Source organism: Siphateles boraxobius, unplaced genomic scaffold, assembly GCF_051911475.1.
Source record: "Siphateles boraxobius isolate OS27281-9 unplaced genomic scaffold, OSU_SipBor_1 5, whole genome shotgun sequence".
Classification (NCBI taxonomy): Eukaryota; Metazoa; Chordata; class Actinopteri; order Cypriniformes; family Leuciscidae; genus Siphateles; species Siphateles boraxobius.
Window position 1 is genome coordinate 32,921,826 of NW_027509141.1, and position 13,841 is coordinate 32,935,666.

The 13,841-nt window shown below is 36.7% G+C and overlaps 1 protein-coding gene and 1 long non-coding RNA gene across 2 annotated transcripts; one reads left to right on the top strand and one right to left on the bottom strand.

Moving 5' to 3' along the window:
* Positions 1-1,200: 1,200 nt before the first annotated feature.
* slc45a3 (solute carrier family 45 member 3) lies at positions 1,201-9,940 on the bottom strand. Its single transcript, XM_077204028.1, has 6 exons — positions 9,847-9,940; positions 9,458-9,539; positions 7,622-7,826; positions 2,999-3,814; positions 2,077-2,342; positions 1,201-1,999 (listed from the first exon to the last, which is right to left on the bottom strand). The coding sequence occupies exons 3-6, from the start codon at positions 7,761-7,763 to the stop codon at positions 1,637-1,639; spliced, it is 1,587 nt and encodes a 528-aa protein (XP_077060143.1). The 5' UTR covers positions 7,764-7,826; positions 9,458-9,539; positions 9,847-9,940; the 3' UTR covers positions 1,201-1,636.
* A 19-nt stretch (positions 9,941-9,959) lies between these two features.
* LOC143711899 (uncharacterized) lies at positions 9,960-13,456 on the top strand. Its single transcript, XR_013194932.1, has 2 exons — positions 9,960-10,068; positions 10,955-13,456. It is a non-coding gene; the product is annotated as an uncharacterized LOC143711899 (long non-coding RNA).
* Positions 13,457-13,841: the final 385 nt, after the last annotated feature.

The following is a 13,841-nucleotide window of genomic DNA, read 5'->3' on the forward strand; positions in this document are numbered from 1 at the left end:
AACTTCATTGGCCGATGGCGGCCATGTTTTTTGAGATACGCCAATATCCTTTTACACATACATGGGGCCTTGGACCAAGACACTGCATACCAATTTTCAGGTCAATCGGACTAACGGTCAGTTGGCCACACCCCCTTTTATGTTTTTTTAATGTTATAGCGCCACCTAGTGTTAGATCGACGCGGTTTTTTTACTGTGACCCTGGACTGTCCTCATACACATGTGTGTCAAGTTTGGTGAAGATATCTCATTTACTTCTTGAGTTATAGCCATTTTAGTAAAATAGGCTCCTCCCACAACGTTCATTTTGCGCCCCCTAGCAACCGAAAATCGAAAATTCAACTTTTTTTCAATGATTATTGATATTCAGACTCCAGAGAACATTTCTACACTGGTTTGGTTCCGATCGGGCAAAAAACCAGGGACTAGTTCGCAAAAGTCGTTTTTTAACAAAATTCAAAATGGCGGAAAATCTATCATGGCGGAAATGAAATCGGAGATATACGTTTTTTAAGTTAAGAGTCCAGCTTTCCAATGATATAAGACACTTGAGTCTACGCCTTACGGTTTAGGAGTTATGAGCAGTTACGCGCAATTGATTACTGTAGCGCCACCTATAGGCCAATCGGGGTCATACTCTCTGAACCTCTCCTCGATTTTTGTACTACCATCTGACAAAGTTTCAGAGCTCCAGCGCTTACGGTTTGGGCTGCACGATGCGTTTTAGGGGAAAATAATAATAATAATAATAATAATAATAATAATAATAATAAAAATCAGTACAATTACAATAGGTTTTCAGCACTTCGTGCTTGAACACCTAATAAAAAGAATAACCATCACATCTCCTCTTATTCTTCTCTTAAGATGATGAATAATCTCTGCACCAAATCGGTAAACATCACTTCTTCTACAGGTACAGGGTTGTGTCACAAGGTTCAAAGCCTGATTTTTCTCTTTAAAACATACATATATAAATATACATATATAAAGCATATTTTCTTGTGTAAGTGCTCTCCTTAATACGTAACATAGTTCAATACTGCAAATATAATTTTGTAATCCACAGGTTAGACAACAAAATTTCCATCAAATAAATTGTAACCTATTAATTACAATATATAAATTATAATTTATAGCATTTAATGCTCAAAAAAGACCCTTTAAAATGTATGACCATATTGTTTACCACTATGTAACTTTTTTTTGTTCAAAATGAAGAAAATTAAGAAGAAGAGTCAATACAGCATCAATCCTTCTTTCAAAACGTGTTTTTGTCTTTTCCTCAGTTGCGTCGCTTCACTGCCGTTCATAAATCCTCTCCCGTTGCCTCATGGGATAGTAAAGTGTCCACTGAATGCACCCTTCAGAATCTCATCGGAAATAGTAGGTCATCCGCGTACTTTTTAGTCTGCTGTTTTTTAAATATGACATACTACTCTGTCGGCATACTGTTTTTCGCATAGTAGGGAAGTATTCGATTTGGGACGCAGCGATAGTGTACCATTAATAGTATCTATTTTTCACTTTATTCCGTTTTAACTGCATATCGTCTTTCCAAAAACATTAAACGAAACCAGCTAGCCTTTATGGTTTTTGTCACTAACCAGAGTCCCTGCTCTAGGGAACATCTCAATCATCTACTTGCATCAGTATCCGCCTTCTCGAAGATGATCTTACTGGAGAAATACACAGCCACAACACTGAGCAGAGACGCACAGGCCATGTATGCGGTCACACTGGAGAGCTGCACGATGGAGCCCATGAAGAGGGACGACAGGACCTGAGACAGCAGGTATGCACTGTCCAACAAGGCGATGTCTGTACCCATACCTCTGAAGGCTGAGGGTTGTGCAGGACGAGGGTCCATGGTGACAGACAGATCAATTGATTGTGAACTTTTGATATGGCTCTGGAAGGGTATCGGATAAGAGGCTCCATTGGATCTTTTCTGCTGTATCTCAGCCGATCTGATCCGCCTGTCGTTGGAGAAAAACACCTGGAAATTGAGAAATCCATTTGGTTAGGATAAAAACTCTTTGCATTTTTGCACAATGCTTTGTTTGGATCCCTTACCTGTGCATTGGAGTGGTATAGGCATATGAGCGTGTACGGCAGAATCTGCAGGATGCAGAAAGTGTATCCTGTAGCTGCGGCCATGATGGTGACTAGTGTAATATTGTGGGATACGGTCATAATCGCTGTACTCACAGCCAGCAGAACCACACTGCTCAGATACAGCTTCCTAATTCCTATACACAACACCATACGCTCCATAGCCAAAGAGAAGATCACAGAGGTCACACATTGTAGGAAAAGACCCAGACTGGCCATTCGCACACCTGTGACAGAGAACCACACAAAAATACTTGTATTATATATACACACGTATACACCGTAAACACCGTTCAAATGTTTGTGGTCAGTAAGATTTTTTTAATATATATATTCATGAAAGAAATCTCTCTCTCCAGTAAAAACAGTAATATTGTGAAGTATTATTACAATTAAAAATAACTGTATTCTATATTAATATATTTATTCCTGTGACGCAAAGCTGAATTTTTAGCATCATTACTCCAGTCTTCAGTGTCACATGATCCTTCAGAAATCATTCTAATATGCTGATTTGCTGCTCATGAAACATTTCTTATTATTATGTTGAAAACAGTTGTGCTGCTTAATATTTTTGCTTAAACCATGATGCATTTTTTTCAGGAATGTTTCATGAATAGAACATATAAAAGAACAGAGACATCTTTTGTAACATTAACAATTAATGTTAATAATAACTAATGTTATCACTGCCACTGATCAATTTATTAAATAAAAGTACTAATTTTTACTTCAAAAAATAAAATCTTATTGACCCCAAGCCTCTAAATTGCATGCTTATACATTATTATACATATACATATTATTAAACATATAAATAATATTAAAACATTTATAGCAATAGTAAAACTACATATATAAAACTGTATATACGTATATGTACCTTCATCATAGGCTGTCCTTCCTGAGGAGCCTGGCTCTTCACTGGGCACCCCGTTATACAATCCTTCTCCGACAAAGTCTGCGTAGAAGAGCATAAAGGACATGAGTGCCATCCAGCTGAACAACTCAGCGACGAACAGCCTTGCTATGACTTTTGGCATGCGGCTGCACAGCGAGTAGAGTTGGGGAACCACAGAAAAGACACTAGAGAACGTCCTTCGTAAAAGCAGAAATCTGGGAAACACCACACATTTGCAGCAGCAAGTCTTCAGGATTTCAGACTTTTTGGACACCTCAACTTCCCCCAGCCTTTCTCGTACTGTCGGCTCCTCGGAGATGAAGGTCGTACCCATCAAACAGCTGAGAAAGATGAAGGTCAACACAGCATAGATGAAGGCCTCTTGTCCACCAATGTAGACCACAGTGTCTGAAGTGGTCCAGTCGACCGCAGGCAGGAGGTAGCCAATGCATCCGCCCAGACTGAGCATCAGGGAGAAGATGGAGAACGCCTTACGACTCTCCTCCTCTCCAGGGTAGAGGTCAGAAACCAAGGCCTCCAAAGGGGTGAAGCAGGCCTGACCACAGAATTCCACCAAACAAATAGCCAGGACCAGCAGCGGGACCTTCAGCCAATGCTGCTGTTGTTTTGTGAGCAGGGTAACATGGGTGGACGTCTGAGGGATGATCAAGAGTCCGAGCAGGACGCCCATGCACAATACCCATATGAAGGGGCGCCGGCGGCCATATTTACTTCTCAAGCTATCACTCGCTGAACCAATGAGAGGGACAGCGATCAAACCCAGCACAGGTCCCACAGCTGAAATAAAACATAAAATAATAAAACATCAGGGAATAACATTGTTTAGTACATCAAATGTCAATTCACTTGGGATATGAGTGTCTGCTAAATTAATTAAATGTGTATGGGTGAATTCAGATTGATTGGGGCACTTTTTCCAAGTCATCTCAACGGCAAAAGTGTCCGAAACACCCTGAATTCATCCTATACATTCTTGCTATGTTAAATGTATAACTGTAAAAACTAGTATATAAAAAAATTTAATTAAATTGAAAATGTTTCCAGCTAATGTTTGATATTATGTGCTGCTGTTTTACAATGATAACTTGGCTATATTAGGCCTAATTTTATTTAAATATTGAGCACATGGCATATCTCAAAATGTTCACCCTTACATTATTTTCACGCATTTGTGCACATACACTGACTTTACATTTGAGGATATAAAGGCTTTCCTAGGCATTAAAACGTTTGTAACCCCCTGATGTAGAAGTGAAGCATTGATGTGGTATTTGCGGTTCAGTAAGTGAATCAACTGAAACTATTTTATATATAGCCTACATTGTTGGAAGTCAACGCTGACGCAATGAACACTTCTCTAAAATAAACACATGTGATGTTCATCGGTCTAGCAGATTCGGTTCATTTTAATTCAGTCAGTAAAGTAAAAATCATCAGTCAAACCAGTGACTACTGAGCTTTTTCGTATATTTAAACAATTCGATAAAAGAACCGGCTCATTAGAGTAATTTGTTTGTGAATGGAATTATAAATTTGTTTTTACGTCAACGTATATGGAGGACCAGGAGTGCCACTTAAAAATAAAATGAAGATTCAATATATCAATTTAATAATCCAAACATAAAAATTGATATAAATAAATCACTTTTAAATGGACAAATTAATAGACATTTTTAAAGTTGTTTATTTAATTTGTGTTTTTAAATGTATTGCAATAAAACCATAAAACAATAAATAAAAAAACATTTTAAATGTATAAATAAATAGACACATTTAAAATTGTTTATTTAATTAATGTTTTTAAACGTAGATTAATAAAACAATAAAAAGTACTTTAATAAATCATTTTAAAGGCACATGTTAAATCGCTTTTTTTAAAGCATTTGGCAAACCATTTCTCTATCTATTTGCCAAATTCTTTTCTTTGTCGGTTTGCCAAATGCTTTTCTTTATCCATTTGTCAATCGAGTTAAAAAATGGCATTGGACAGTACACACGTGGGAGCAACCAATCACCTTTCGCCTGTCTCCCACTTGTAAATGTAACACGCACTGTCATTGGACAGTTAGAGAGACCATACGTCATTAGCGGGAGTTTGAAGACGGGTTCGAGGCGAGCGACGCAAAAATAGCAGGTGAATCTGAATGTGTTTTCAGAGGGATTGCGGATGATTTGTTGTCTTTAGCTGATTTCTGCGGAAGAAATTCTCCTTTCGATTATCATTTTATATATCGAAGAGTTTCACAGTTGAGGGAAGACGTTGCAAACGCAGCGGATAATTGTTGTTGTACAATAAATGGAAGGATTTGGGTTATGTTTGATGAGGCAGCCGTCACGCTATTGTACTTCCAAGCATTCTTGAACAACACCAGTCGTTGGATGTACCAGCAGAAGAGACGGCAAGATGTATCGTGTGTCGCTAAGGACAGTCTGACGAAAACTTGCACATGATGGTTTGAGGTATGTAAAAGAAAATGTTGTATAATTTTTTCCTGAAAGAATGGCCTCCCATCGTCCCGTGCCTTGAACGGCCTGCTCGCTAGTTTTAACTACAGCGGTCAATCTTATGACAATCTTATGATCCTTATGTGTTTCAGCATGTCTTAACTAAACATTAGGCTGGATATTTAACGTTAAGTTACTACAGTTGAGTTGGTTACGTGAAGGTGGAAAATTCGATTGTATGTGAGTGCTTTAAAGTCCCTGTAAAGTCAAAATGTTCTGAGTTTGTCATACCACAAAAAATTGTTTTAATAGCCACCCAGACCATTTTGAATGGTAAGAAAAAGCCGCCAAGTAGATATCAAAATCTTGAAAAAATTTGATCAAACGCTGGTGGCTTGGCACGGGACAATGGGAGGCCATTCTTTCAGGAAAAAATTATACAACATTTTCTTTTACATACCTCAAACCATCATGTGCAAGTTTTCGTCAGACTGTCCTTAGCGACACACGATACATCTTGCCGTCTCTTCTGCTGGTACATCCAACGACTGGTGTTGTTCAAGAATGCTTGGAAGTACAATAGCGTGACGGCTGCCTCATCAAACATAACCCAAATCCTTCCATTTATTGTACAACCACAATTATCCGCTGCGTTTGCAACGTCTTCCCTCAACTGTGAAACTCTTCGATATATAAAATGATAATCGAAAGGAGAATTTCTTCCGCAGAAATCAGCTAAAGACAACAAATCATCCGCAATCCCTCTGAAAACACATTCAGATTCACCTGCTATTTTTGCGTCGCTCGCCTCGAACCCGTCTTCAAACTCCCGCTAATGACGTATGGTCTCTCTAACTGTCCAATGACAGTGCGTGTTACATTTACAAGTGGGAGACAGGCGAAAGGTGATTGGTTGCTCCCACGTGTGTACTGTCCAATGCCATTTTTTAACTCGATTGACAAATGGATAAAGAAAAGCATTTGGCAAACCGACAAAGAAAAGCATTTGGCAAATAGATAGAGAAATGGTTTGCCAAATGCTTTAAAAAAAGCGATTTAACATGTGCCTTTAAAATGATTTATTAAAGTACTTTTTATTGCTTTATTAATCTACGTTTAAAAACATTAATTAAATAAACAATTTTAAATGTGTCTATTTATTTATACATTTAAAATGTTTTTATTTATTTATTGTTTTATGGTTTTATTGCAATACATTTAAAAACACGAATTAAATAAACAACTTTAAAAATGTCTATTAATTTGTCCATTTAAAAGTGATTTATTTATATCAATTTTTATGTTTGGATTATTAAATTGATATATTGAATCTTCATTTTATTTTTAAGTGGCACTCCTGGTCCTCCATAAACGTACGCGCCGCCGCTGAAAAAAGAGCTTCTGACTGGAAGGTTGATGGGTGACATGTCCGATATGTACCTAATGTAAGTAACGTTACAAATTCAAAGAAACCTAAACCTGTTAACTTAATTTAAGACATTTTATTTTTTTATATTCCTGACATGGTAAGAACGCATGCATTATCACAAAAAGAAGATCGATAATTTCCACAAGCGAAAACTGCTAAGAATTGAATCTCATGATGATAATTCCTCATGGGATTCATCCCATTCAAGCGAATGGAGTTCCAAAATCTCCAGTCTTTGTGGTTGCCAGTCCAGATCTTTAACGACTACAACACTAAACTAACCAGCTAACAAAAATATGTTTTAAAAACGTTTTGGTAACATTAACAAAAAGTTCCATTAACAAGAACGAGCATGGGCGAGTGACGTATAGCGTATGTATGCAATTTCCCGCGAAAATCATCGCGAATAAAATCTAAATGCTTAATAGGCTTACCATACAGTAAGACAAAAACATGTTTTGGAAAAATTATTGATGATGTATGTTCCTCATAGTTGTAAATTTGGTTAATTTTGAACAATAATAAAGTTGCATGTAGGCTACCTTTAAAGACCTGATAACTCTATAATAAATGTTCTATTAACATTGCTGGATGAATCCTAAGACAACCTTGCCAGAACGTTAGCAAAGTTCTGAGAATGTTGTTAGCTTACCACTCTGCCTCCAAAAACAACTTTGACAATGACAATAACCTCTTTTTGAGTCACTTACCCAGTACCATGGTCATGAAGCGTTCCTCCACCCCTGCCTCCAGCAGCATAGGTGGGATGTAGATGGTCCCAGCAGCCAAACACACCTCCAGGCCACATGTTAATGCATTAATCAAGAACAACTGTGAGATCCTGCCATGCATGTCCAAATTTTCCACTCGTTCACTTCTTCTCTCTCTCTCTCTTTTCCTCCTTTGCACTAAACACTGCAGTGATGAAAGAGCTGTTTAGCTGCTGGAATATATATTGATGCATATATCCAACATTATGACTTAAATTTCATGCTATTATTCACCAAAGCTTCAACGCATTCAGAAGACTCAGAATATATTACGTGGATCGTGTGGTCCTTTTTAGATTTGTCAATTTCCCTTCTTCTCTGAAGAAGTCCATTTGCATCTTTACACATGTATGAACGCAAACCTGAACTTCATATTAATGCTGACATAGATCAAAATTTCAGTCATGTGATTGTGAGCGTTGACACCAGGATGTGTGACAGATACACCCCTTTAGTCAACACAGTGTGTTTGTTCCGGACTATAAAATAATGACTACCTTAGATCTCAACCAATGATCAACTTGTGAGGACATTGTGTGCCCATCACAGTACATCTATCTGAGCAGATTTATGGTTGATTGTAGACATAACTTGATTGCTATTAAAAATTTAAAATGGTAACAACAAACAAAAAAATGGCAATTATTTTCACAATGTAGGCAATTTCTTTGCCGGTGTCAGTTTAGCATTGCTTTTGATTTCTAGTTGCCTAAGCGACTGTGTTTGCTGGTTATTCTCCTCAGATCTTTCCAGTTTAACAGACTCATGGAATATTGTTCTACGCTTTGGAGAAATTTGAGTTCTCTGTTCACATGGACGCAAATTACAAATGTTTCAATGACGCACGACTATGTTTAGTCCATTTAACAAACCGTAAATCTCCTGTTTCACTTAATGGGTGAATCTCACAAAAGCTTTCAAGAACAAGGAAATGAAGTATGTTTTTAGGACAATCAAGAGGTTTTTTTGCATTGTGACATGACCTTCATGAAAATTAAACACATTTCCACAGAAATCTCAATACGTTAATGAAAAAGTTGGACTATATATATATAATTTAGTAATTTTTAATTTATTTATTTATATTATATTTAATTAATTATATTTTTATTCCATTTATATTATATATTTATTATTTAATTTATATTATTTATGTATTTAGATTATATATATATATATATATATATATATATATATATATATGCATATATTATTTAGCCTTTTTATAGCAAAATATAATAATTGTTTTTCAAAATACTAATTTATTTATTTATTTTAATAAATGCTATTCTTTTGAACTTTCAAAGAATTCAAGAAAGAATTCTGAAAAAAATGTATCATGGTTTCCATAAAAATATTAAGCAGCACAGTTGTTTAATAAAATTTTTACTTTCGACCACAACCAAACTTTCGAATGCTATAATGTACATTTTAAAGCTTACTACATTCATAATCTTAAAATATGTGTACATAAATATTATGAGGTCACTTAAGTTCAAAAGCTCTTCTTGTGAATATACTTGCTCATTGACATGATGGTAACCGCTAACTTCCTCTTTTCACAGTTCGTAGAGAGCTTGTTGGGAAGGAAGAAGACACATCTTTAAGTGCATCATGCGCAAACTCATTTGAATGGAACTCTTATGAGTGAGACTCTTTTATTTTGCTGTCAACCACATAGACCGACCCCTGTCTTAAATATAAACTGAGTTTATCATAACTGAGCCATGAAAAGGTTTTAGACAGGAAAAAGCACTGAAGCGCATCACATCTTACCTGACACTGCCTTTGACAGGGAACTTCAGGTCCTGGAATTTTTTTTGTTTCTTAAATTGATATTGTGAATTTATGAGTTCACCTGTTTTAGGATAAAATTAGTATTTTTTAAAACAAGCATTTAAATATTGTTATTATTTAGTTTTTTACCAACCGAACAGTTTTGTATAGGTAAGTATTACAAATATTATTTTTTACTGCTCTGTGAAGGAATATAACAGCTATTCACCAACATTTACACACTTATACACAACAATTTAATAATTAATTATTATTAAATCCTTTTTTTCAGATTTTATTGTTTTACAATCACAGGTGCATCATCAGCTACACATCATGAAATAACCCAAGATATATATGTGACAGAAAACAACAGTTGAAATACATACGTTTGATCTCCATCTGAAAGTGTAAATTAAAGTGTCGTCGTCTCTTGTGTCTTTATTGATTCCCATGTGAACGTGTACACAGTGAAGTGACATCAGTTGAAGTTTGAGGAGAAGTTCCAGGCGCAGCAGGAAGTGGGCGGGATTAGCTGTGAGAACACACACGTCTGGAAAGCCACATCACAGAGGCTGTACTCGATCTTCTACATTCTTGATGGGTTTTCGGTGAGTCATGAATTAAATCCGCTTAAGTACAGCACAGCAGGTGTTCTTTCTATCTATCTATCTATCTATCTATATCTATCTATCTATCTATCTATCTATCTATCTATGTAAAAAGTGATAAGCTGACTTAATTTTAAAAAAGTGAGTAACCCCGTTGCCTTAAAATTATTTAGTAAATAAACTTAATGTAATTGAAAAAAAATAAGTTATGTGAACTTCCACATAACTTAATTTTTTCAATTATGCATGGTTTATTTACATAATAATTTTAAGGCAACGGGTTTACTCTCTTTTTTAAGTTAAGTCAACTGATCTCTTTTTACAGTGTATCTGTCTGTCTGTCTATCCATCCATCTATCATCCATCCATCGTTCGTTCGTTCATTCTTTTAAATGGTCTTGCAGTGTGACAAATGAGTTTTAGAACTACAACTATGCCATGTAGTCTTTCAATGAATATCAAGTCATAAAACTGCATGAATACTAAAAGTGTTCAATATAGCATTAGATGGAGTTTAGCATGTCAGACTGTAGAAAGCTGATGTCACAGTTTGAAGTCATGATAACTATCTGCCCGCATGTAGAAAAAAGTGAACGGTTCAGTTCTATTTCTTTTGAGAAATCTCAAAGGGCATACATTTCGACATCACTTAATAAAAAACACCCTAAAAGAATCTGCTATTAGAAAGGAATCTATTTGTCACATGAGGGTTGGAGAGGTTGTTTCATATTTACATGGAAATGGTCAAATCAAAATGGACAATTCTTTTTTTGATGGAATATTGAAGTATTTATTATAAATTATTTATCCATGCACGTCATTTTTTTTTTAAATTTCACGCGCCCTCATAATTTTTGATCAAAATAACTTCCCCTCCCTCTTGCAGTGAAATCTCCTCTCTGATGACAGGCGTGAGGGCGGGGCAACCTGTCACTCACATGGGATCGAGCAATAGCAAACAACAACCATTCAACCATCCAATCAATTCCCCATGGACAAAATCAAGTCCAATCCCATTTTTTCTTGTTCGCGATGCCATTTCACTTGGATATCACGGGCCTATTAACAAGCATCAGAATGGGGAAAAAAGTGATTTTTAAATTTTTTATTTATGTCGGCCATGTAAGCAGCAAGATCGGATATTATCTGTCAATATGAGGTGGACGTCATTGAAAAAGCGACGGTGACGATTGACTTCAACTCAAACGTAAATACGGCCTATGTGACTGAACGTGGCAGGGTTGTTGGTGCAAGACAGTCTGGCCTGATTATTTCAGAAACTGCTAATCAACTATCTCTAGGGTTTATAGAGAATGGTCTAAAAAGAGAAAATATCCAATGAGCGGCAGTTCTGTGGCGGAAAATGCCTTGTTGATGCCAGAGGTCAGAGGAGAATGACCAGACTGGTTAAAGCTGATAAAAAAAGGCAACAGTAACTCAAATAAGCACTTGTTACAACAAAGGTATGCAGAAGAGCATCTCTGAACACACAACACATCCAACCTTAAAGCAGATGAGCTACAGCAGCAGAACACACACTGGTGACACTCCTGTCAGCTAAGAACAGGAAAACGATTCCTGGTCTGACGAGTCTCGATTTCTACTGTGACATTCAGATGGTAGGGTCAGAATTTTGTGTAAACTACATGAAAGCAGGGATCCATCCTGCCTTGTATTAATGGTTTAGGCTAGTGGCGGTCGTGTATGACACGGGTGGCTGTATATAATGAACAGACATTATTCAAAGAATCAGTCTTTAATCCAAAAATCCATGGAAAAAGTCAGGGAAAACAGATTTCACAACCACTTAACATCGACGACACCAAACAAAGAACAGAATGAAGACAGGACTTAAATACACAGGGGAACAAATGAGCTAATGAACGGGATAATTAATCGAACACAATAATGCCCGGTACACATTTACGAGTTTGGGCAAATGAAAGATGACCATCGTGACGATTTCTGTGGTCATAGTTTCTAAACTGTGGTCCCACGCCACACAGTGTGAGAGGTTCAAAGACTGCCGTTGTCACAGTCTTGCGACCAAAGAGAGCCTGCTATAATTTTCATTATTCCTTTTATCCATGATCATCTAACATGGGGTCCTTCTCATTTCTTATTTGTGCATCCTCGTTTCCTTTCCTCGTATCTTAGCTCCACCCCCGTAGGATGCGAGGTGTATCTTCGCTCCTCATTCCTCGCCTCCTCGTGTTGCAACTAGAGAATTGAGATGTCCATCAAGATGGCTGAGTTCGATTGGTTTCTGGGTCACAGGTTGGAGGGCGGAGGAGCGAGGAAATGAGGAAGCATTAATCTGAGTGTTGAGAAGCACTTACTGTGTTTGCTGCTATGACCGACATCTACTGACAAGCCAATAAAAATGCAACATGAAGTGGCGTATTGATCACCGCAACATGGCGCTAAAACTTAAAACTACTTATCTCAAGCACCATTTGTAAAATTGGAATACCAAGTTGGCCACTTTTCTCCTAGGAATAACTGTGTCCATATTCTCCTCTTTCGATTCCTGCTCTTTTTTTCAGTGCACATTAAAAAACATAATTGCCAAAGTGGGATTCATCTTGCTCTGCTACACTAGCGCATACTGATGTCTATGTACATGTCGCTCCCAAGTTTATTAGATCTATGTCGTACAGTGTGATTTGTAATGATCTTATAGACATTATGCACCAGAGAAACGAGGTCGCCGCCATCTTTAGAATATTGTCTTTGAACTTCCATTTTTGCGGTCGCTCTGTATATTTCTATGGCATTGCTGTCCAGGAGTAATTAGCTTTTGAAGTGGATTTACTTAATGTAAAGTTAATGAAAGTTATCATGAGGATTGTAATGTTTAAAGCAGATGTCTTAACAAATGTCAGTAGACCGGGAAGATTTTAAAACGAGCTGTTCATTCATAAACACGCAAGATCGCTGTGGAAATACAGACCGAAAGACAAATGATTAAGGTCTATAGGATTGGTGAAATGTAGCAAGATACTGACAGTATGGTTCTGTTGTTTAAATTTGTGTTAGATACACAATAAACGTATGTTTTGGACCGTTTGCTCGTGGCATGGTCTTCTATCTCCATCAGTCACAAGTGTAATGGCGTGGGGATATTTTTTGGGCCCCTTAGTACCAATTGAGCTTCGTTTAAACACCACAGCCTCACTTGAGTGTTGTTGCTGACCATGTGACCACAGTCTACCCATCTGGCTACAAAGACTATAGCAACTTCTGTTTCATGCTGACTTTAACCATTCTAAAACAAAAAAACTTTGTTACAATATTAAGCACATGAAAACTACTGTGAAATTGTTTAAAAAAGTTTGAAAGACTGGATTTCAGTGAGCAGAAATGCTGAAATAAATTTGTGCATAAATGTTTTGTGCGTTTCTCATTTTCAAGCAGACGAACTTGACATTTTTCACACTCTTTGTTTCACACCTCTGGCCTCCCTCCAGCCATTTGTGTTTTTTCGTTTGTCACTCTCAAACTTTCATTACATTTTCTATAAACTTTTTCTCGGTTCTTTTTTCAATATTGGATTAGTTAGCAGTGATAAAATTGTATAATTAGTTCACTTTTATTGTAGTATAAATTATGTTTTAATGCTAACTTTTACTACATAATGATTTTCTCTTCTACTGGTAATTCAAAATATGGTTAACTCGTCTTTGAACAGTCTCAGACTTGCACTGACAGATAAACATACACTGAAGGCAACTCAGTTGAAATCTTAAAACACTGGCAGTGTGTTGGAATTT

What these genes read in the sequence shown, in the direction of transcription:
- slc45a3 (XM_077204028.1), bottom strand. Translation starts at nt 7,763, where the DNA reads ATGCATGGCAGGATCTCACAGTTGTTCTTGATTAATGCATTAACATGT. An exon ending in CTTCATGACCATGGTACTGG is followed by an intron (nt 3,815 to 7,621) that starts GTAAGTGACTCA and finishes GTTTTATTTCAG; the next exon opens with CTGTGGGACCTGTGCTGGGT. An exon ending in AAGGACAGCCTATGATGAAG is followed by an intron (nt 2,343 to 2,998) that starts GTACATATACGT and finishes TCTCTGTCACAG; the next exon opens with GTGTGCGAATGGCCAGTCTG.